General features: G+C 41.6%; 1 protein-coding gene across 5 annotated transcripts in view; it reads right to left on the bottom strand.

Moving 5' to 3' along the window:
• The window catches only part of ERC1 (ELKS/RAB6-interacting/CAST family member 1), a 232,486-nt gene that overhangs the window by 16,595 nt on the left and 191,553 nt on the right, over window positions 1–24,338 (bottom strand). For 3 of the 5 annotated variants that reach the window (XM_083859867.1, XM_083859869.1, XM_083859868.1), the window contains exons 17-18: window positions 11,945–12,046; window positions 386–574 (exon numbers count right to left, since the gene is read on the bottom strand). In XM_083859867.1, the coding sequence (XP_083715993.1) occupies window positions 386–574; window positions 11,945–12,046 (291 nt within the window). Of the gene's footprint in view, window positions 1–385; window positions 575–10,344; window positions 10,412–11,944; window positions 12,047–24,338 lie in introns of those variants that run through there. The other 2 variants (XM_083859870.1, XM_083859871.1) reach the window with 1 other exon arrangement.

Raw genomic sequence — 24,338 nt, 5'->3', positions numbered from 1 at the left:
AAAACATATGAAAGTGAACAGTGAAAGACAAAGTCAGGGTTGAAAAGACTAAACTAGGCATATTTAGTTCTGGTACAAGGTCCTTGCAGTAGTTTAATTAAAAAAAAAAAAAAAAAAAAAAAAGGCATTCAGTAATATAGGACTAGAATAGTGAAGTAAAAAAAATTGAAAAGAGAAATAGGAACGAATTAGAAAAAAAAAAAGGTTGTAGGGAATGGTGAATTATAGTCCAGAAACAAGAGATAAGAAATTGCCGATGAAGGGATTGAGGAAGGCAATAAATGCACGCGTTCCTAGAATATCTGGGGTCAGCAGAGTTCCCTCTCTCTGCCATCCAGGGATGCTCCTACCCAGTCCCTGGCTCAGCCCCTGTTCCCAGGCTCACCTGCTCGTGGGTCATGGTGTGCAGCCCCCTCTCCCAGGCTGCCTGGTCCCCTTGCAGGTGGTAGGAGGCGGGCGGGGTGAGCCCGCGCAGGATCAGCGGGTCGCGCTCGTGGCACAGCGCCGTCAGATGGCCGATGTACAACTTCAACTTGCTGCGGTTCTGGTCCAGTTCTAACAGGGGCTGAATTATCTGAAATGACACAGGAGAGATGTGAGTGAGGAAGGCAAAGATCAGCCCCTAAGTCACAATCCTGTCCACATTCACAGTGGAAGAAACTTGAGCACTCTTCCCCTCCTGGTCCATAACACACCAACCTGTCTTTAGAGAACACGAAATGTCAAGTCAACAAGGCAAAACCAGAGAGGTTTATTTCTCCACTTTGGTTTATATAGATTTTGGACAATGACCATGGATTGGAGGATGAGGTTGCCACCACTCCCACCACACTGGTCAAACTAGAAGTCCATCAATTGTCCCTCCTCAAGAGAGGAATGAAAAACAAGAAGGACAATTACAATAACATCACTTTGTTTACATGGAAATCTGTGAGAAACTCCACTACAAAAATGCAAACATCAGAAGGCTGAAAAAAAGATCAGGGTGACACCAACCATCCACAAAGACACCAAGGCAACTGGGGAAAGGGTGCAGTGGTGACAGCTGTGTGATCAGACTGAGAAATAATGATGATATGGGTGGAAAATGAAACTATGTTAAACTGAATGCATTAACTCTTACTAATTATAAACAGTACTCCAGTTTAACTACTCAAAAAACCCGAGATTTTTCTGGTAAAAGGTGTCTGTCCATGACTTGTCAATAGAGGCAATATCAATAGAGATTTTTAGCTCGTTTTGCCAACAAACATTTCATTGTAAATTAAGTATGCAATAAACATGTTCTAAAGAGAATAGTTTCAAATTATGCCCAAACACAACAATTCTAAGACGACTGTATCTCTACCGCAGAAATTGGATAGACACGTATCTTCACCAGAAAGTTACAATTTAATGTTTTATTATACTTTACATAGTTAAGGTGTACTCTTGTATAGTTTTGAAAAGGCAATGACTTTCATCAAACAGGCCAGATTCTGTATAACAAACTAAAAACCTGAAATCAAAGGACTTTAATTAAGTACTATTTTATTTCATTATACTTTACCCAATCTGAATCTAAATCCTTGATGCAAGTCATCCAATTCCCATAAAAAGTATCTGAAAAGCCATTTCTCATTTTTTAACAAAAATATAGAACTCAAGTGCATGAATACCTACCAGGCATCCTTTGCTATGACCTCCCACAAGAACACTGCTTTATTTGTTCTAGATGTTTGTGGGTACATATTCAAACCTGCAGTAATGCAAACCTCTATGCTTTGCAGCTGATGAAAAAACTAGGGAAGAACTGGGCTTAGGGATCTCCTTTCCTTGATGTGCTGGGCAGGGAGAGCTGAGAAGCTTTGCCAAAGCCTTGGCAACTTCTCCTGGTGTTCCCAGGCAGAGGCTGCACCTGCTGTTTGTTACTGGGCTGGGGAATATCTGGGGATATCTTTTCTCTGGGACACCTCTGACCCTGCTAACGAATAAGGAGTGAGATAATCTCTGAGACAACAAAACAGGCTGCTGGCATTACTTTCAACAAAGCCTCGGGCTTTGACCCCTTTTAATAAGGCTGTCAGGGCTCACTTAGTTTGTTTCTAACACTGTTTTACACGGATTAGTTTCTGCAGTGTGAGGATCTGGGAGGCATGGCTGAGCAGCAAAGGTCAGGCTCTGTGTCCTGCCCAGCTCAGCAGCCCCCACCAGCACATCTGGTGCTGCCACAGCCACAGGGAGAGGAGAGAGGCAAGAAACCTGCAAGGGAGAGAGTGAGCTCTAGTACAGACCTGTGCAGCCTTGGGGCGACCTCTGTTTGCAGATAGAAACAGATATAAAAATAATGCTTTGTTATAGCAGGATGGGATGAGTGGACAAGGTGGATGGAGAACTGGCTGAGAGGCACATCCCAGAGGGTTGTAATTAGTGACAGGAAGCCTGTCACTGGTGGTATTCTCCAAGTACTGGGCACAGTATTTTTTAACCTGCTCATCAGTGACTCGGATGAAGGGGCAGATGCCTCCTCAGCAAATTCACTGATGACACAAAGCTGGCAGGAGTGGCCAGTCCCCTAGAGAGCTGGGCAGGCCTTCAGAGGGACCTCGACAGGCTGGAGGTGTCTGAAATCCAGCCAAGGTGACTGCAGGCTCCTGTACCTGGGGAGGAATAACCCCATGGACCATCACAGGCTGGGGCTGACCTGCTGGGAAGCAGCTCTGCAGAGAAGGTTTGCCCACAGAGGGAAAAATGATGGAAGGTCACATCTTAAGAAAATAATGTTCTATAAAAATGCAATAGTCAGTGTCTAATAACCAGGTAATAACTATTCCAATCAGTGTAGTAGCTGCCTGGTATTTTTTTCATATACCACAGTCTCTTTAGCATCCATCAGATGCACAAATTCCAGTCTGAAGATAATCTGTCTGGATAACCTCCCTGGCCATCCTGTGTGAACAGGAGCCCTCCTTGATGCAGAGAAGGCAGAGCTATCCACCAAGTCAGAATGGAAGATTTTCCTACAACAGCTGAATTTGACTGCTGGGGATAAATCCCCTTTTGAAGCACATTCCTCCTGCACCCTTCCCCCTTCTACCTCGGGCTGGAGAGAGGCCAAATGAGGCGTGTGAAAGCTCTTGGGCAGCCTCCCTGCCAGAGCTGTTCACAGAGCACTCACTGCCCTCACTGGGGATGCATTAAACGCTGCCAGTCAAGGGAAGTGCCCTCCTATCTGCCTTCCTGCCAGATCTGATTGGAACTGGCCACTTAGAGCAGCTTCCCACACAGCACAGCTGCCCTGCCTTATCTCAAGAGGGTGGAAGAGCATTTGCTAAGTGGAAAAGCAGGGCAGTGCTGGGTTCACAACCCACACCGTGTTCTCATGGAGCTTTCGAGGAACACAGAGGGTCAACAGAGCAAACCCAGCAATGAGCAGCCCTCAGTCATTAATTGCCCTGATAGGTTTAGGGCATCCTCATCAATGCCTGGAATGAAGTCTGCTTAATGTACCATCCCCTTCACAATATTGCTGATGGCCAGCTGAGTTTGACAGCATCTCACTAAAAACGGCAATTGCTACAACTCTGAGGCATTTGTTCTAGATAGAACATAGAAATGTGAAATGCCTGACAAATCTCTCATGCAACCCAAACCAAACCAAAATAAGTGTAAAAAATACAGTGTTTTTGTATTAAAAGTGCTACAAAGAAGTGCAGGTGGAATAAATCTGAAAAGTTTCCAAGGAATTAAGTCATTTAAGAAATGATCTACCTTGCCAGCCTGCCCTGCACACCACAAGTGCTCACTGTAAATCCTGCACAGCACGAAAAAAGAAAGAAGGAATTCTGCAAAAAAATCCAAGCAGAAACACAAAGCACCACCAAACATCTCCTCAAAACTTTAAGCTGGACATGACAAACCTGTTTGGAAACACAATGCAGGTAGTCCTTTACCTCCTACCAACCACATCCATCATCTGAGGGTGGAAAATTATTTTCAAACTCCAGTTGCAACTATGGTACCCAACAAAACCTACTTACCACTGCCCAGGAGAAGATGGGGCCAAAGATTGTGCAAGCACAGATGTTTGTTAAAAAAGGAATTATCCCAAAAGGACCTGAGAAATCTCTGTATACCTCCCTGGATCTGGGTTTTATTACAGACATTGCCAGGCAAGGATATTTTGCTTCTACAGCTGAATGTCTTTTATTGGGAGATATGAAAAGAAACTGAGATAGTGAGTGACAGAGTCTGGAAGTATTTGCATGGCAAATTGAATTATCCCTCCTTGCTCAGGCCATTTGTGTTTGTTTGGCAACAAACACGAGGGTTCAACAATAATATTGTAACCACTGAATGCAGTGGGGTTTTATGAGGCATGAACTTGGCTCAGAATGTGCAAAGCTTTCCCAAATTCAGAGCCATTTATCACTGATGTCTTCCCTTCATTATTTTAAATGGAAACAGAAGAAAGTTCTCCAAAAGACACATCTTGACCTCGGTTCAGTTCAGCTCAGTTCACTGATACACAGAGATATTTGGTTTCTTCAGGAGACCCCCACACAAAAACTCAAGGACAGGCTCAGTATTCTTTACATTTGTTTTAAAGATGGAAAAAAAAATTAAAAAAAAAAAAATAAAATTTAACTCTAACCTTCATAATTTTCTCCCCACAAAGCAGAACAATATTCGTGAGGAGCTAAAAGAGATTCTGGCTGTTTTGACACAGCTGTCTTACTCAGTTCCTTTCTGACAGAACCAATTAGGAAATCATTTTTATACAGCAAATTATCTTTGAAATTTTTATACACCATGAGCAAATCCCATGGATTAATGATTTCCAGAGTTCACCCTCTTCACCTTGGGAAAACTCCAGACCAGAAAAAAAAAAAAAAAAAACAGAAAAAAAACAAACCAGGGAAAGGAGTTTTGTCATTAGCTCCCTGTGTTTAAATAAAACCCTTTCCCCATCCTGCAGGTGAGGCAGAGAATTGCAGTGGGTTGGGAGGGTTCCTAAAGCACTCAAAAAGCAGTTTTAAAATATTTTTATACATAACAAATGCAGCAGTGCTTTCCATGACAGTGGCAACTTCCCCTGACGTGGGCAGGGAAGCAGGTGAGGAGCAGCAGGGACTGCTGGAGATCAGAACTGAAATACTGATGTGAGGGGAAAAATGAACTTTCAGGAATGAGATACCTCAGCAGAGCTGAAGGAGTGTTTGCACATAACTTGAATTTTACCTGTTTCCTCAACCCCTTCCTTTCAAAAGCAAGGGCATTCACTCAATCTCTTACAATAAATAAATAAAAATTAAATATTAAATCTCTCTGTAATAAAATAAATCTCCTAAATAAACTCTGCACTGTACACACTTCTTTATTATTAGAATCTCCTTCATTTGACCATTTAGCCCCTGTAAGTTGCGTTAGTTCCCAGGTTAAATTTTTGCATAATACATTGAATTACAGAAAGCTGTGAAACTGGATAGTCAGACTGATGATGCTGACAATTACCATCAAGGAAAAAAAAAAAAAAAAAAGTAAGCAAAAAGAGTTTAACAGGAAAATGCAGTGTCTAGATTGGCTACATGCCTTTACAGTTTTTACTTTAGTTACCATTCTCTGGAGCTTATTTTCATAGTTCATACACTGGAAAGCAGCTTTGGGCTTGATTCTCTTTCTAACATTGCTCATGTCCCCTCTCCCTCAGTTTCTTTTCTCCCAACAAAAAGGGCTTGGCTGCAGCTGCTCATCCTCTGCCTCTCAGTTCCTGTCTAGGAGAGCCAGAACAGCTGGGATTTTGCAGAATCGATAGTACAATAGATACTATAACATACTAATAATATAGTAGATATTATAATATAGCAGATACTATAATAGATAGTATACACTATCACACAAATTGTCAGAAAAACTCTCCTGGAAGTGGCCAGAAACTAAAAATGTTTGAGTGCAGAATTCCTGCTTGCTACAAAGACCAAGGCACTGGTAGAAGATTATGTTCAGCTGCAAATCAAAAGGGAAAATAAGACACAGACCTGGCATAATCTCATCTGGCAGAAATGAATGATGGCCTTTTTGCAATTGTTTTGCTGAAAAGCACAAATCTCTACCAAAAGAAAGCAGCCATCTGTTTTGAATGTTTTAGACTCTAAGTATCTACTTGTGTTCTTCTTTGATCTGTAAAGAATAATAGGAAGACAGTGATACAGTCCAGTTACACCTCTGCTGTGAGGGTTTAATTCATCCCAGAGCTGCAGATCACAAAATTCCATCTGGAAATCTCAGTTTTATCATTCTGGGATCAGAAAGAATATGAACACTGTATCAAGATCAGTTCCTTTGTGCTCACAGATACAGCACTCTTGGACAGAGAATACAGTCTTCTGACAGAAAATAGTTATTAAACAGCAAAATAATAGGGTTTAAAAAAAAAAGAAGCAAAAAAAAGAAAAAAAAAGAAAAAAAAGGAAAAAAAAAGTAGTAGTAGTAATAGAGTCAAATATAAATCTAACAGAATTTTGAGAACAATTTCAAAATGAGGTATTAGAATCACCATCATATCACTTTAACAGGACAATTTCCAAATATTGCCCAGTGATAATACCCAGCACTTATACAGCACTTTTCCTCAAGCAGAACTTGCACTTTTTACAAAAACTTCTGCTCATTTTACAATTAGAGAATCTGAGAACAAGTGAGTGGTTGGAGACAATGCCAGGAAAGAATTTATCTTCTGAATCGTGGTCTAGTACTGTGTCCACTAAATTACAGTGTAATTTGAGTCAGGCTGCTTTTGACCATTTTGCATGATCTAACGATTAAAAAGACCATATTGAAAATAAATCTAGTCAGAAGGCTTGTGAGGTCACAGTGTAGTGAGTGACAATGCTGAGAAGCTCCAAAGTGTGACAGCAGGACGAGCAGTTCTGTACAAAATGTGTCACATTTATGGAGTGAATGAATAATTCACTGTGTAATTTAAATGTGGAACTCACCATGAGAAAGTTACTTCACTAAAAGAAATCAGCATCAAATAATGTAGAAAAAAAAATAAATCAATGTTCTCCTCAAACTTCCCAAAGTATTGACACTTTGAGTGTTGTGGTGATCCCAGGGAAAACTTCATGTGGTTTGACTGCTCTGGTAAAGGTTACATTAAACCTTGAGCCTGTAATGATTTACCCCCTATTTCCACCACAGACATCACCTCTGAAATCTGCAGTGTTCAATTTTGTGAGTGCCTTCAGTGCTCAACTCACAATGCTTAAAACTGCTTCTCAGTTAAAATCTGTCAAACTCGAGTACTAAAGAAAAATGCCCCAAAGAAGAACCTTTTCGTCCTACAATATTTTTATGGTAATAGAAATTGCCAATATTTTCATCATCTTGGAATATCCCCATTTTTGTGCACTCCAGTTCCACATTAGCTCTTTGATCATTCCACTGTTGCTCCAATCAGCATAATAATAATAATAATAATAATAATAATAATAAGTTTCAATTAATGAATAGATGAGTGGATGCAGTAGACTTCTGAACCACACCAGACTTTCTCCCATTTCAGGGAGCACAGCTGTGCTCCACAAGCTCATCCACTGGATGAATTGAGCAGCTTGGGGAATTTCTGTATGGAAGTTTTGCTTCTCCTTCCCCCACCTGGACACACCTGGCACGGATTTACAGGAAGATACACCACACACTCCCATCCTTTTGCATCTCTTAAGGTGTAAATTCATCTTGTTCTTGATAAAAAATGAGTAGTAATTAATTAAGCCATTGGCCAGAGCACTTTAGGATTTGAGAAGGAGCAAAGGGCATCCTCATGTGAAATCAGACTGGGTGCAGAGGAGGATAGAGCTCCATCTGGGGAATAAAAGGAGTCATAAGAAATTCACCCAGCAAGGAAAGGAGCCCAGTGAAAAACGCTAGGAAAGACTATTTCAGGATGAAAGATGGCATTTACAGTGAACTATAAACTGCAATGTAAACTACCAGCCTCAGAAATTACAGGGAGGTGCATGTGTTTATGAGCAGTGCTCGATTTCAGGGAAGCTCTAGCTGATAACGCTGTCATGTACAGACCTGGCAGAATTAAATATTCAATCCAGTCAACTGCAGAAGGCTGGAGGGGAAAAGCCTTAAGAGCTAAACCATAAAAATAAAATAATGCAGTTAACTATTGTACAGAGTTTTTTGGTCTCCATTTATCCCTCAGTATTGACTGGAGGTGATTGCATCCACAGACCTGAAGGAACTTTGAAAAACAAACTCATTGCCAAGTCCTGTGCTATTAATTACATTTTATCATTGTAACCCATAAATTTAATTTAACACACGGAGGTTAGGGGCCCTGTAACTTACATCATCTCAGCTTTTACAAAAGAGAATGAGGACTTTTTTTCTTTTAATGAACATGGGATATCACAGTAAAAACATGCACTCTGTTGGGAATAACTGGCTTGGGGAGCATCCATCACCTTTATACTCCTCCTGCTGATGTTTGCACGACAATCCTGAGGCTGATGAGTTCCTGGGATGAGAGGAGTGCAAGGCAAGGCTGCTGGCTGACTCATTATTTTGACTGGGATACTCTGTAAGAGCTTTCCTGAGGAAAGTGCCTCCAACTGGACAGATAAGCTGTATTTAATGTCAACCACTCATTCATTCAGAAAACTATGAAAAACCCATACTCTTAGTTGCATATTCTTAACTGCATCAGCACATGGGAAAGAGAGAGATTTTCCTCTCAGTGCTTTCCACACAAACTCCGTGTTTGCTCCAGAAGGAAAACCAGAATTATTCCTACCTTCATACTGAGTGTCCTCTTCCTTTTCCTCATTGACTTACCTGCTTTCCCCTGTTCAGTTTCTGTCTTCAGCTGATCTCATCCCCACAACTTCCCCCAACACTCACCAGAGTGAGCACACAATCATTGCCAGAGCAGTGATTCACAGAGAATGTGAGATCAACAGCCAGTGGGAAATTAATGAAGCACTTTATCAATTTGTCCACTGAAGAGATTCTCTCAGCTCAGACCCCAAGGCATGAAATTCGAGTTTGACACCGCCACAGTTGGATTGAATTTTTCAGGTGGTTGGTTTGAAAAGAGGGATTTGATCTACACAGTCAGACAGACTGTGAGTCTGCAGTTAATTGAGTAAGTGGAAGAGGCGAGAGTGCCTCATTCTCTCATGAATGCTTTACAAATCTAATACAAAGCAATAATTTTCAGAAATGCAAGGGTCCAAGGTTTCCACAGAAATTTTTACTTTTCTTTCAAATAACTGATATTTAAAAATTCTTAGACAAAAGTGCACAGAAACTCACGTGAAATATTTTTTTCTTAAAAAGGTAAATGAAGAAGGAAGAAATTTCATACAGGTTTTTAAAATATTGTCATCAGTTCTTTAAAATATTTCAAGTACTTCAGAGAAGTGTATTCTGCTTTCAAACTGATTTTCCAAGGCATAAATGAATCCTGTGTACTGCAGTGTAATAATCAATATTTGACTCCTGGCAGTGAGAGGATTTTTTTGCTGAAGAACAGGAGTGAGGAGAAAGGCTCTGTCCTTTGCATTGTCTCCCCTTTTGGAAATAGGGAGTTGTGGGGACATTTTCACAGCAGAAAAGAAAATACTGTGGACACAGAGAAACAAAATGTACTTTAAATGAAAAACAGCTCCTAATTTCCCCCTCATTGTTTTGAGAGAACGAGGGAGATGGAAGGGAGAGAGGAAGGTGAAGGGGATATTCCTCTTTGCCTTCACATTTATAGACAATTTATAGACAATTCATCCTCCTGGTCCACCTGGAGAATCCTGTGCTGTGAGTTGATAAATATCTGTGAGGAGTTAGGTCAGTGTGCAGGGCAGCACATCTCAACATGCTCAAAACCTTCAGGAGGACCATCACTATCTCCAGGAAGAACATTATCTTCAGGAGGAAAACTATCTTCAGGAGGAACACTGACATTCCTTACAAACCAGAATTGAAAAAGCACACACAGGTTTGGCTGCAGCACAAAACTGCTTTGAAAAAAAGGAATCCAACTGAAAACGTTTCCTCCATGAAGTCAGTGACAAATGAGAGCAAAGACATTTCCTGTTCCCTCGTGCTTGCACAGAAACCTAATTCCATGCCCTGGGAAGTTCTCCCCACGAGACGGTGGAAGGATGACAGGATGATTGGAAGGAGAAAAACACAAAGTGCACATGAACACACAACAAAACAGCCTCATGCAGAGCCAGGGGAGGGAGCACAGCTTTCACAGGGGTTTCACAGGGATTTCACAGGGGTTTCACAGAGCAGGGTGAGGCAGTGACTGTGGGAACTCGTCTGTTGGCAGGAGAGGTTGGTGCTCACCGTTCTGAACAAAATGGCTGAGCTAAGAGCATCTGACTGGTTATGCCCAAATACCCTCCTCCTCATCCTACAGGTGCACAGGAGGCAGTGGGAGGGAAGCCCCGGGCAGCATGGGAATGAAATAAAGAGCTGGTTAGTATTTACAGCACATTTAGAAGTACAAACAGCACTACAAAGCCTCACACAGTGTTCTGAGCTACTGCTTGCTTTACCCCCTTGGAGGTTTTGTCAGCTCTCAAAAAACCCCTTTGCAAAGGGAAGTGCAACCTCCCACCCCCTCTCTTCCCTACTGCCCTTCCCTAAGGGGTCTTTGCAAGAATTTCTGTAAATGTCTAAATTTTACTTTGTTTTTCCACATTATCTTTTCATTTCATCTGTGAATGCTGGGCTGCACTCACTTGCAGGCAGGTACTAAAGTTACATGCTGGAAATGGCTTCAGCTCTCTGCAGACTTCAGTGCAGAAGATATTCTAACATTTGCACCAAGTTAAGATTAGCAAATCCATTTAATTTTCAGTGTTAACAATTTCACTCTCCTGAAAAAGGAGAGTGAAACACCAACATCTTCCAAAAACACTGCAGAGAATTCAAGCCAGTCAACACACAGTGGAGGAAGGTATTAAATTGAGATGCAAAGGGAAGTTCCCTTGAAAATTAGATTTTTTTCTGTTCTTTTCTTTGTATACACTCCTTGTTTTCTGCTGCAGCCATGAAAGGAGATTTTTCAAGATCTATTTTTGCAGGGTGAATAAATAATTGCTTTTTGCCATTTTCCTCTTGTACCTCACTCATCATTTCTGTGCTATCACTACGCTGGCACTGAAAGGCCTAGAGTGAGATGCTTCCCTTCAGATTTCACCAATTCCTACATGAGTCAGAGGGCACAGAGAAACATCCCTGCACTCTGCTGAGGCAGTGATTAACAATGGTTAATATTTTAATTAAACTGCACTGGGTGAGATTCCCACACAGGCTGTGCAATCGTGCTGGTGTTTTCTGTGCTACCCCAGGGAGGGTTAATCTCTCTAATAGTCCTCAAAGCACAGGGCTGTGCTCTGGGGATGCCACAGGAGGCTGCTCAGGGCTCTGGAGATGGGAAATTGATTTTCCTTCAGTTCACGGCCCATTGAGTTTGTGAGGGAGCAGCCTGTGCTCGTTTGGCACTGGGCTCTCCTGGGGGAGATGAAGGAGCTGCTCCTCTGCAATCCATAGATCAGAAAGCTGATCCTGGAGCAGGATTTCCTGCTACTGAGCACAGGGAACAGCCCTGGACACTCCACATGCTCAAGCAGTAAACCTGAGCTATGAATATATCACACAGAACTCAGGTCTGGTGTTTTAGGAGAGTGAAATTTTTGTTCCTTTTCAATGTCCCTCCTCCTCTCCACCCACCAACAACAGCCTGGCACCAGGAACCATTCCTGCACGTTTCAGGAGCTTTACACAACAGCAACATCCAGTTCTGCTCTCTCACTGCATTCTGGAATGGGGCTTTTGTTCCAAGGTACTGCAAACATGTCAGGGAAAACTACCTGGGACACAAAATCATCAGCCCTCACAGTAAAAATTCCTTTAAAAATGAAAAAGAGAAAGACATTACCTGGTCAGGGGAGGGCTTGTGGTTGGTTTGGTTGGAATGGGATGAGGATTTGAGGTGGTCATCCTCATAGTTGTCAGCCATCAGCTTCATACGGTTCTGAGTCTGGGGAAAAAAAAGCAAGAAAAAATAATCTCAATCTACCTTTAATGTTATCACAAGGACTAAAGGGAACAAGGTATTTATATAACTGCATATCCAAAATCCCTACAAGACACATGCCCAAACATCAGCTGGTGTTACCCCAGAGAACTGGTACAAACTGTGGAGACACATTCCAACCTCTTCCCTTCATGGCTAAATTAGGTTTGCAATAAAGTGGCTCCTCTGACTTGTACCTACAGAAACTTGGGCTTAATTTCTTCTTAAGAGATTCTTGGGATTACGGTTCAGACACCAGCTTGGAAAATAATTCCATGAAAACACGAGTTAGGTGTCCCTAAGTCAATTTAAAAAAACCCAATGAAGCCCTCAGAAAGCAGTCAATTTAAAAAAAAACTCAAAAAGTGAACAAGCTGAAAACAGGTTATTACTTAAGAATTCCATCCAGTTTCAATATGTAAATCAATTTGCAACTCTTATATCAAAGAACAGAAAAATTCAGAGATTGGTCAGAAAAATGTTAATTATACAAAAACCATCCTGTGAGGAAATAATCAAATCAATAAATAGATATTGGGGAAGAAAAAGTTCCATAATAAAGGCTTATAAAATTAAAACCTGGACACGGTCAAGTAAAGAATTTAGCAAAGTATGAAACAAGTTTCTTTGGTTTTCTTCACCTTCTTAGGAAATTTCAAGCTCCAGAGGAAGGATTTTTAAAAACACACAATAGAAAATAAATGGTGTCAGAATAAATGGAATACCTTACTTGAACACCACCATTCTAGGTAAACAAAGAATAAATACATTACCTGCTGTGTATTTATTAAAATAAATCCATGACTTTGCTGTGTCTGCAAAGGAGAGTGTAAGTGGGATAAAGCCCAAAAACACACACAAATGAGGGCAGAAATGCACCTGGAAGAAGGAGCACAAAAGCCATTCAGGCAGGGACACTGTGGGCAGCCACAAGAGCTGAGCTGGGCAAAGCCAAGTGCTGCTCCTGGGCATTCCCTGGGTGCCAAAGTCATGGGGAACTCACAGAAATGACCCCTGGGGTTTCTCCTCCCAGCTCAGAAGGCACCAAGAGCCCCACTCTGAGCTCTGTGAAATCCCTGTACTCTCAAAATGCTGCCCTATGTTAGATATGATACACACCAAACCATCTACAGCCAGACACTGGAATCATCAATAATCACTGAAATTCAAAGTCTTCAATGCAAGCTCAAAGCTGACAGAAATGCCAGCTGCTGATTCAATCCCTCCATAACTCCACAGTTTCTCCCTGGAAACTCCGAGTTTAATGAGCACCTCGAGGCTGGAGAATGCTCATTCTGCTTGTCTCTATTCAGATCATGAGAGAGAAGGTCCAGGGTTTGAATCTGGATTTGATTTTGTTCTGGAATAATTTAACAAAAGCTAATAGTAAATGGAGCTTAAGCAATAAGCAATTTAATCATGCAAAATTTTTATATTGTTCACTTTGCTTTGTCAAGCAAGTTCTGAATTCCAAGTCTGACTCATCATTCATAAATCACTACTTGAAACATGCTACATTAATCCTTAAACAACCACTTTATTGTAAAGGCACTTTCTTAATATTTATTATTTTGTTCTATTTAAGGTTGTCTCTTCGACAGTTTCTTCTCTGCAACGAGAAGAACTGATTTTAAACCATTTCAAATTTCCTTGGAAATTTCTTGGGTTTGATAATAAATAATAAAATCTTATATGACTTTTCAGGTGTGAGACACTCCAGGTGTCCAGACCTGCACTCAGCAGGTGTGTGACACTCCAGGTGTGTGGCACTCCAGGTGTGTGACACTCTAGGTGTCCAGACCTGCACTCAGCAGGTGTGTGACACTCCAGGTGTGTGGCACTCCAGGTGTGTGACACTCCAGGTGTCCAGACCTGCACTCAGCAGGTGTGTGGCACTCCAGGTGTGTGACACTCCAGGTGTCCAGACCTGCACTCAGCAGGTGTGTGACACTCCAGGTGTGTGACACTCCAGGTGTCCAGACCTGCACTCAGCAGGTGTGTGGCACTCCAGGTGTCCCCAGCAGGGCACAGAGAGGGGCAGGATCCCCCCATCCTGCTGGCAGTGCTCCTCCTCAGGCACCCCAGGACACCACTGACGTTCCTGCCTTCCCAGGACACACTGCTGGCTCATGGACAGTTTGTTGTCCTTCTCTTCAGAGCTGTTTTCCAGCAGGTTTGCACACCTTATCTCTGCTGAGCCTGGCTGTGCCCCTGTCCCACTTCAGTTCTAGTTTGAAGTCCTCAAGGAGCCTTGCTGAGCTCAGATCCCTCTTCCCTTCTGACACAGGTGGAGCCCATTTGCTGCCAGTGTTGTATAAACTGAGCCATGACCAGAAACCACAAACTGCTGCTGTTTACACCACTCTTGGAGCCAGGTGTTCATCTGCACGACTTTCCTGATCCTTGCTCCATCATCCCCTGCAGCTGGCAAGAGAAGAGAACACAGACTGTGCTCCACATCCCTTGGCCAGTTTTCCCAAAGCTCTGAGAGCCCTCCTCATTGTCTTTATCCTTTCTGCTGGGATTTTGTTGCTGCTCACTCAGAAAACCCTAAGAGGGTCACAATCAGTGGCTGCACCAGGCCAGGAAGATTCTTGCTGATGTTCCTCACCCTGGATGGGTGTGGTCAGCAAAATCAGAGTCCCTCAGAGAGAATTCTGGAGTCAGACTGAAGAGGTTGTGTGTTCTGTCACTGAAATTCAAGTAGAACAACCCACTATTAATATTGTGAGAGGTGGCTGATGGAATTGGGCTGCTTTAGCCTGAGAAAAGAGGAGGCTTTTTAAAATTACTTGATGGGAGGAAATAGAGGAGATGGAGCCATTGGAGGGGACAGGACAGGAGACTGAACACAGACAATTCTGATTAGAGATCAGGACAATTCTTTTCATGATGAGGGGCATCAAATGCCAGAAGAGGCTGCCAGGAGACATCTCCATCCCTGAGGACACTGCAAATGCAGCTGGACAAGGCCCTGAGCAAGCTGCTGGGATTGGTGATGCTCTCTGCAGGTGGCCGGACACAGAGCTCCACTCCAACCTCAAATATGCTGCAACTCTTATTAGTTGGAATTTTCATCACATCATTTGAGAGTTTCAAAGTTCAACTGTTCAGAAGAAGAGGGAGACGAGTTCCAAAATTCCTCCTACTTGCAAATAAGGTTTAGTTGCTCAGCTCCATGACAGCCCTTTGAATATTTAAACTCAGAAGAGTCTCTGCAGTGTCCTGATGATGAACTGCGACCAGTTCACCTAAAGGACATTTTCTGTGTTCCCCTTTTAATTCACCCTGACCTCCCAGTGCAGCTGCTGGTCAGTTAAGTGTGGATGTTAGTGACAACTCTTGGCAAGAAAATGCCAAAATCAGAACTGTGATTCCACTACAGGAATCAATTTATGCATATACTGTTGGAATTAGGCAAAAATCAAAAAAAGGAAGAAAAGCAGCTTATTTCCTGATGGATACCACTAAGAATTATTTTTAAAACGTTTAAAGTCCAAGCAGTGTTGCAAATAAAATATATAATAATATTTTTACAATTCTTTTTCTATCAAACATAGAAATAAAAAGCTCCTGCTTAGGACTGGACTGCTAATGACAAAATTTTATTTAGAAAAATTTAAAAATAACTGTAAATACATGAACTGAGTTTCTCTCCTATTGCTCCTCCACGGGGGAAAAAAAACCCAACAAAACTCTAAAAGGATGGAAATTTCTAGAGCAAATGGCTGCTGTGATGATTTAAACCCAAACCATTTACTTTTCTGTGGGGAACCACTCCAACATCCTGCAGTCCTGAGCTGCTTTGTCATGGTGCTACTCTACAATCCTCTCCCACCTCGGGAGGTTATGGCTCAGCTCTCAGGGCAAGCATTTCTGCATCACTGGGAAAAGTATCAACAACAGAGTGGTTTGACCACGGGGTCCAGGGAGAAAATAAATGAGCAGTGCAGACAAATCAGTTGTGTCAGGAGTGCTTTGGTCTGAAACCTCCAGAGCTGCAAGCAGAACTAGCAGTGATGGGAACCTGATGTCAGATTCAAATTTTGTTTAGAAAAAATATCATGTTGTCCTGACAGGTACCTTCTTCATGCATGTGCAGAAAAAATGCTGGAGTGAAGAAAAGTGGATAAAACTCCACAACCCAATAGGTTTTGTGGGTTTTTTTCCCAGAAGGTACTTTCTTTTCTTTTTTTTTTTGGATATATTTCATAAAATTACTCTTGGCCCTCCAGTTATACCTTCCCCAAAGCCCTTAACAAAGCTCTTCTTTTCTTCCAATAGTCACCATGCAAAAGAACAGTCCCAAACCCTTGAGACTGGTGTAAATCCTCCAAATGACTCCAGAGCCACCACACACTCTCCAGCTCCTAACTGGAAGCCAGGAATGGCTCTGGAGGCCTTGGCTCTGCAGATCAGAGTCTAAACTGGTCTAAATTGGAATTCAGAACTGCAGGTCTAAAGCAGAACACTTGTAAGGGTGCTGCATCTAAAAACCCTCAACTTCCCCTGGTCATATGTTAGACTTCACTTCAGAAATATCAGATCTCGCCCACCCCTCCCTTTTTGCACCCCAGAATTTTTACAATTATCCTTTTGCCTCTTTGATACACTTATTACCAAAGCCTTTTTTACTTCCTGTCATTATTTGTGTCTTCCTTCTTCCTTATCCCTTGCTACAGCAGGAGGTTGTATTAAAAGTAAAAAAGCACCAGGAGAAAACAGCAGATAAACCCGTTTTAATCACAAATGTGAATGATCAGCATCAGAACTTCTCCAAACGTGCTCTCTTTGGTTGTTTCATGGTCCTGCCATGATCTCACTGTATTTTCATTACTTTTTATTTCCTGGGTACCATACAGTTCACTTCTGTATTCTATGATCACTAAATGATAAACAAAGAATTTACCAGGGTTAAACTGTTTTTAACACAAACCAACAGCTGAAAATTTTCATTACAAACTGCACATTTACACTATTTTACCTGCCCAAACTGTAGCCAGAATTAATTTTTAAAGAATAACTCAGTTCCTCATTCATGGAGGCCCTGCTTGAAAGCACCTGTAGGTTCCTAAAATTAAGTTATTTGATGTTCACTGCAGGCCACACTGGCAGCTTGCTTATGCACCTCAACACTAAAGACCAAATTAATAGGTTTTATCACAGTTAAATTAATACATGAGAAAAAACCAGAAGTGATGCTGATGCACAAAGTTTAGGGGAAACTCAGAGGTTTCCTCTGGAATACAGCTGGTAAAGCCTGCAGGAGTGCTGCCCACGTCTGACAAACTCCTCATTGTGCAAACCCACAGATTTAACTGCAGACATTGTTTATAATACATTTTACAGAATGTTTTTATTCGAGAGCTCGCACGAAGCCGTGTGTTCTAATGAGAGCACATACCTTCCCTAAGCATTTCTGCAGGACGAGCTGATGCTCTGGTAACCATTACCCTGGAAAGCTTTTGAGACCACGTTGTGTTCATGGGGATCACACATTTCTGTATCTCCAGAGGAGCTCTCTAAGATACAGCAGAGAGCAGCTCATCAGCTGTGTGCATTTTATTAATCCAGTCTGCTTCACACACTCACTGCACTAACTCAGAGTGTGCATCAAGTCTGTTCCTCCACCATGACATCAGTGACCACTCTCTCATTTTTTTGGGAGAATATTTGCGTGGGGTAATTTTGGTTTTGCTAAGCAGTCTAAACAAGCTTTATTAATCCTTTAATGTAGAGTTTAAAAAAAACCCCCACGTTAAGTAAATATTAATATAATGACTGTACTCGTGACAAATGAGGTTTTGGTGGAGCAGAGTTGTCAGGGCATTAAAGGAGTTATTCCATTTTAATCTCATTTGGATGTTTCACTGGAAGCACATGCAAAAGCAACAGTTTAGAAACATTTTTGTCACTAATAATATAGAAATAGAATCGAAAATTTGATTTTTCTTTCAAAGTGTGTGCTGAATTTAGTATCTCTGAAAATTATGCACTTGTGGAGGCTTTCAGATGGTTCTTTTCTACTTGTCAGAAACCCACAGTGAGCCAGAATCCCTGTCAGTGTCCAAGCAGCTCCCTGCTGGAATCTGGCTGCCAAAAACACAGACTGAATAATTCCTGTTACTGCCTGTTACTCCAATATGGTGCCCTGCATAACTTGAGTGCATCTACACCTACCTTAAATGTACTACCTTGAATATATCTACATCTACCTAGAGCATTAGGACTCTGAATGATTGTTTAAGTATTTAACTCTGTGCCCCCTTCCCACTCAGGATATTTAATGAAATGGGAGACATTTATCAAATTTGTAAAGAGAGGGCACACGCTGAGTTGCCATCTCTGCTTGTAATGTTTAACAGACTCATCATTAGTTAGGTTTGGCTTTCCTTTAGGCCAAGTGTAAGATCAGCAAGTGAGATTTCTCTATTACCAGCACAAATTTCAGCTGCACAGACATGAAGCCCATTGGTGTCACTGCATTTCTGTACATGCTGGAGCCTGTGTCTGAGTGAGCCCAGCGTGTGCAGCTGCTGGGCTTTGGCAAAAGCTGCAGGATTCAGCACAGCTCTATCTGAGCTGCTGCCTTCTGCACTGGCTGCTGGCAGTGCTCCAGCAATATCGCTTTATAAAGTGACTTTATCAGTCCAGTTCTGTGTTTAGAGATGCCATCTCCCTGCTCATCTCCCCACGTGTGATAATAACTGAGAAGCTTCATCCTGAACAATTCATCCTCTACAAGGCTTTGAACTAAAATAAAGGAGGCAGATCATCTAGATATGGCATGCTCTGGGAGACTTGACATGTGCAAACATATGTGGATGGGATTAGAAAGAAACGTGGAACTGCAATTTTCCCTCTGCAGGAATGTGTCTTTTGGAACTCAGCTCCTCAGGAGGTGACCACACTAACCATGGAATTGCCCAGTGACAAAGTTTAGTGAAATCTATTGCTCTGATTCCTGGATGGAGAAAACCAGTGACACACCAAAAAATCCCAATCAGGTCTGTATTTGGGATTCCTTTTTGTGTTATACCATAGAATCATGACAGTGCATGTTCCTTTAGCTCTCTTTTACTCTCTGCAGAGACACCTCAAGGTGTATTTAAGATCAGTGGTAACAGAACTACCTTTCTCAATTACTTGTTCTACAAAAGCTGGAACCTGCCCAGTCACAGGTTTGAAAGGAAACTAAACATAAAAAACACCTCCTGTCAAGGTTAACTCCTCAGGAGCAAGCCAAGCATGTTATTTCTTTGGCATCTTTCCCCTGCATGTAAGGCAGAGGAAATATCATTAATATCTCTTCAGCAGAAATATCATTAAGGTGTGGCTTCCTGTATCTCACTGAGCAAGAGCTGAGGACATTTAAAACCATCCAGTAAAACTAATTTGGAGAGAAGAGGTGGGCTGTGCATCAAGAAACTGCATCAGGCAGGACAAATGGTAACCCACAACAACATCCTCAAAGAATCCTGGAGCTCTCACACCACAGAAAACCCAAGAAATCATTGACTGAAATTGATCTGAAGACAGAACAGCAAACAAAATGAGCTGCTGTTTTAATTCTTAAGGTAAAGTAAGAGAACTGGTTATGTTCACATTCTGGTTTTGAGCAGATAAAACCTCTGGGTTTAAAATAAGCAGGTATTTTTTGGGTTATGAGCCTGGCCTGTTTGCAGGGCAGTTTTTCAGGACAAATCTGACCTTGATTCTGTGCCATGGAAGAGAAGGGTCTTGCTGCAGGAGACAATAAAATATCAACATTTGCTGCCACACACCCTTAAAACAGGAAAGCCCAATTGATTTAAATTAGCTTAACAACTGGGTTTTTTTGTTAAATTATGCTGCTACATCCACTCTTGGACTGCTGTGATGTCCTCCCTACTTCTTTAATCAGCAAAGAAGTTATTTCTTTTGCAGACAGCATGGTTACCTTTGAAGAGTATGTGAGTCAAACTTGGCTTGACATCACTGATGGGACTCCTGTTTTGTTATGACCATTTCCCTGAAATTTCTCCTTCCCTTTTCACTGCTGCTTCACTCCACACCCTGCTCATCTTACCCTCAACCACCTCACTCTGTCCCCCGTTCCTTTGTTATTCTGGTTGGTTCTCCTTTCCAAAATAAAATCCACTTGCATACACTCAATTTCACAAAACTGTCTGACACAACCACTTCAGTCACTCTGCTTTCATCTCAGCCTTTCTCCTGGTCTGAAACAAGAAAGTTCCTCAGTCCAGTGGTATCTGTGAACTCCAAAATCTCATGTAGGAATTTACACACAAGATGCATCCTGCTGCCAAATCTTAAAAGCTACTCGTGATCAACACAATCATTTGTGGGCCATCTGCTCATGTGGATCTACACACACCTTTCCCAGCTGAAGTGATTTGGAAGCCTTTCAATCTTTGTCTGTTGTGACTGTGTTGTTACAATAAATATAGTAATTTTTAATTTTGAGAAGTATGTGCCAGTGTTTTGACCACGGACCTTTTATTGTTACATATTTTTATTGTTCTGTGACTCACTTTGACTGCATTTCCCTGCAGCTTCAAAGAGTTGATAATGGTAACCCCCCCTCTCTATCCATGCTGCTCTTGGCAAAAAAATGGAGTTATGTACAGATACAAATTCCTGGATGCTCAAGTGATGGGAGCTGCTCAGTATCATCCCAGCCCAGAGCCCAGCTCTGCCTATACACACCAATGGATCTGTGTCTACATGATATAAACACTGTTGATAGCAACTTTAAAAAAAAAATCACACAACCAAACCTCGAGATTATTTGAGCCTGTTCTGAAATTAATTTTAAAAGCTGGTGCGTATAAAAGATAAAGAAATGCAGTACTATTCTTTTTGTGTCTTGCTTTCATCTTTGAATCCAGGAAAATCCTGCGTGGTGGCTGCTGGAGGGAAGAGCTGAAAGGGCATTGCCTTTGACAACCAGCAGAGCTCAGCCACCCCAAAGTGAAGGAAAGTTCAGAATTTTCCCTGCATGGCCCATTATTAGGCCTGACATGCACCCAGGAGTGCCTGAGCAGCCACACAAACACAGACATGACATTCCTGTCTGTCCACACCATCTGTGTGTGGTCTGCACACACACACAGGATCCTGTCCATCCTCACTGTCCCTGCCTGCCCCACAGAGGATTCCTGCCCCAGCACACAGAGCTGCACACATCATTCCTGCCCCTTCCCCTTCCCCTGCACTGCACAACCAAGGAGAACCACAATAAACCAACACTTCTCTTTTTTTTTCTCTTGTTATCCAGCAGAGAGTGACTTTTCCTATTAAATCTGCATCAAAACTTAGGTACCAAGCTGGAGAGACTGAAAAAACATTCAGTTTTTCTACTGTATTTGTGCCAAGGAAAGAAATTCTCTTATTCTTATGAAATTCATGGCACTCTGTGTGTAGAGATGTGCCAGTTTGGCCAGATGAATTTCTCTAAGGTGCATTCCAGTATTCCTGCCTTTGCCTGCTCTACTCCTCATCCCTTGTCTTTCTGTGATTTACATTATATGATGCCATTACATGTGAGTGGAGGCCCACCCAAAGGGCACCATAAAGCACTCTGTAAAGCTTAGAAAAGAAAATCTCACAGAATTCTCTCTGCTCCAGGACCACTAAAAGCAAAAGATCTGTTGGAACAAGATGAGGAAAAACTCTGGTAAGTTTTTCTTAACAATCCTTTTACTGCTAAGTCATTAAAGTTAAGATAGGTGATCCCACTTGTTAAAGAGCCCTGACAAAGCAGAGGAAGAACCAGAAAAGAATGAATAGGAGGACAAGAGCAACCTTGACTGATTGATTTGCAATTAGCAGACCCAGGAGGAAACAAGGAAACCTCCATATTTTTAAACCCTCTTTACATCACAAACCAGTTTGGTGGCTGACAATGAAGAAGGACTGGCTGGTTCTGGTAATCAGGAAAAGGGGGGGGAGAGAAAAATCTTTTTGTAATCTGATAGTGATGAAAAGGTCTAGGAAAATAAGGAATTAGTCTGCACTTCCAGTGTGTGGGTCCTTCCCACCAAATGTGTGAATTTTGCATTTTTTAGTGCAGAAAACCAACATCTTGCATGCCTCCATATGAGATAGAGAAGACACTTGAAAATCTGTACATACAAGTAAATATATTCCCCCTTAGGGAAAAAAACACAAAACAAACCCAAACCAAACCAAAAAAAAAAAAAAAAAAACCAGGGAAAAACTAAAATGAGAAGGTACAGTCCTTAATATTTCCAGAGAGCAAATAAACTCGTGCAGGCTTCCAAGTTTTAAACAACCTGTGAGTGTGTGTGTGTTCCTAAGGATCTCTAGATTGCTTTTATTATTTTTTCAGCACCATTTACTGTCAGCAGCTGGCAGAGTTTGGGCTGCTGGCTGAAATAAAGGAGGTGAAGCCAAGGGTGCATCTACTGGTATTTAGGGGATGGAGGATTGGCTTGGTGCCATAAATTATGGTAATGTTTCATCTTCAGATGAGAACAGTGAGAAGAGTAACTTCTGAACTATTCAAAAGGATTAAGAATGGTGAAAAAGAATGTTTTAAAACATGAAGTTTCCAGTGTAAAAATCCAGTGTAAAAACAAGAGATACCCAGGTTGTTCAAACCCTGAGGAAAAATTTGCCTGGAGTCAGCTGTGAGACCCCCATTTACTCTTTGTTTACTCAGCTACAGGAAATATTTGTGTTCACACTTAGACAGACAGGCATTCGTGGTAAACAAACAGAAAGAGAACAAAGGACTGGGTTCTGTGACTGTAAAATTGTACTCAAATAAAGAGAACAAAAGCTCCAATAAAATGGCTACCCCTTAGCCAGGGTTATTCAACATAAAAGGCCACTGCTTCCTCCAGACACCAGTCCTGGGACGGGAGTTCAACACAGATTTGGGGAGCAGAGCTTTACAGAAGTGGAGGGATTAACATTCACCTCTACTATTGATAATCTACAACTCTACAACACGTAATTGCAAAGGTAAATGACTCGTATTTGAAATTGGGGTAATTTAATAATCAGTAATAATAATAATAATAATAATCGTCAGCAATTTTTTCTTATATCCACATGATAAATGTTTGATTATGGCAGGTAAAATCAGACAGCAATCTTTTGATAGCCAAATTTGAGACTTATTCTGTCTTCATGCAAAATCTTGGACTAATCCCTACTTTGCTACTGCAAAGACTTCAAACCTCTGGTAACAAATGCAAGGCAAAAAAGGGCACATAGAAACTGTGCCTTTATTGTGTGTTCCATCCAGGTCTGTCAGGGCCAGCTGAACACAACTGCCCCAAAGTGATCTGCCAACATCAGTAACTCAGTTTGACAGCACTGTCTCCAGACTCCCATTCAGGGTGGACTGGAAGCACAATCTCCATCAGGATCAATTTCTCATCCTGGACTTTTTGGAGCTGGCAGCTGTTGCCAGACTCCTCACAGATTCCAGGTTAGGAGAGAGCAGAAAAATCTCCATCCCCTCCCTGCATCCACAAATGGCCAGTGGCATTTGTAAAAACCTAGGGAAAACCTTTTATTTGGTCCTGAGTATTTCTTCATCTTATAAAAAGGCTGGAGTAAACAGCATTAGGGATTAAATACATAATTTGCTTTACACCTAAACATGAACAGTAATTTTTTAAACACTTTTATTCTTCAGAATCATGAATTTACATAATGAATTTAGCAGAAGTGAGGACACTGCAGCCACCCCTCCACTGGCAGAAGCTGCCACAAGCAACTGATGTCTAATTTCATAAACCTGTGTCTCATTTTGACAAACCTGCTACACTCTCCTATGTAAATTAATGAAGGAATCTTATCAAGAAACTGCTCCTAATTGACAGTATCTTAGATTTCCAACTGCAGGATGAAAACAGTATTTTCCCCTGCCTTTCCCATTCATTTGCCTGAGATATGGTGTCCTGGTATACCCAACCCAACAGTTTCAAAAAGTGAAATTATTTTCAGAATTTAATGAGCTTAATACAGTGGATGAGAAAAAAAAATCTGTAGACTGAGATATTTTAGTGCATAAGCTCAAAACCACCTGAGATCATCAAGACTTCACTGTTTACTGAAGCTGAAGTTCATTCCACCCAGTTAAGACTAAATTTTTTCCATTATCAATTTTTAAGATGGTGGGGATTAAAATCCTCTTTTACAGACCATGCATTTCTCTCTTTTTAAGAAAAAAAAACAAACCCAGTGATTTATTATGTTACTCCCAAAATAACACAGC

This window comes from Zosterops lateralis (assembly GCF_965231275.1).
Source record: "Zosterops lateralis genome assembly, chromosome: 4".
NCBI lineage: Eukaryota > Metazoa > Chordata > Aves > Passeriformes > Zosteropidae > Zosterops > Zosterops lateralis.
Note: the sequence above shows the minus strand (reverse complement) of the source record. Positions and strands in the feature narration are given on the sequence as shown.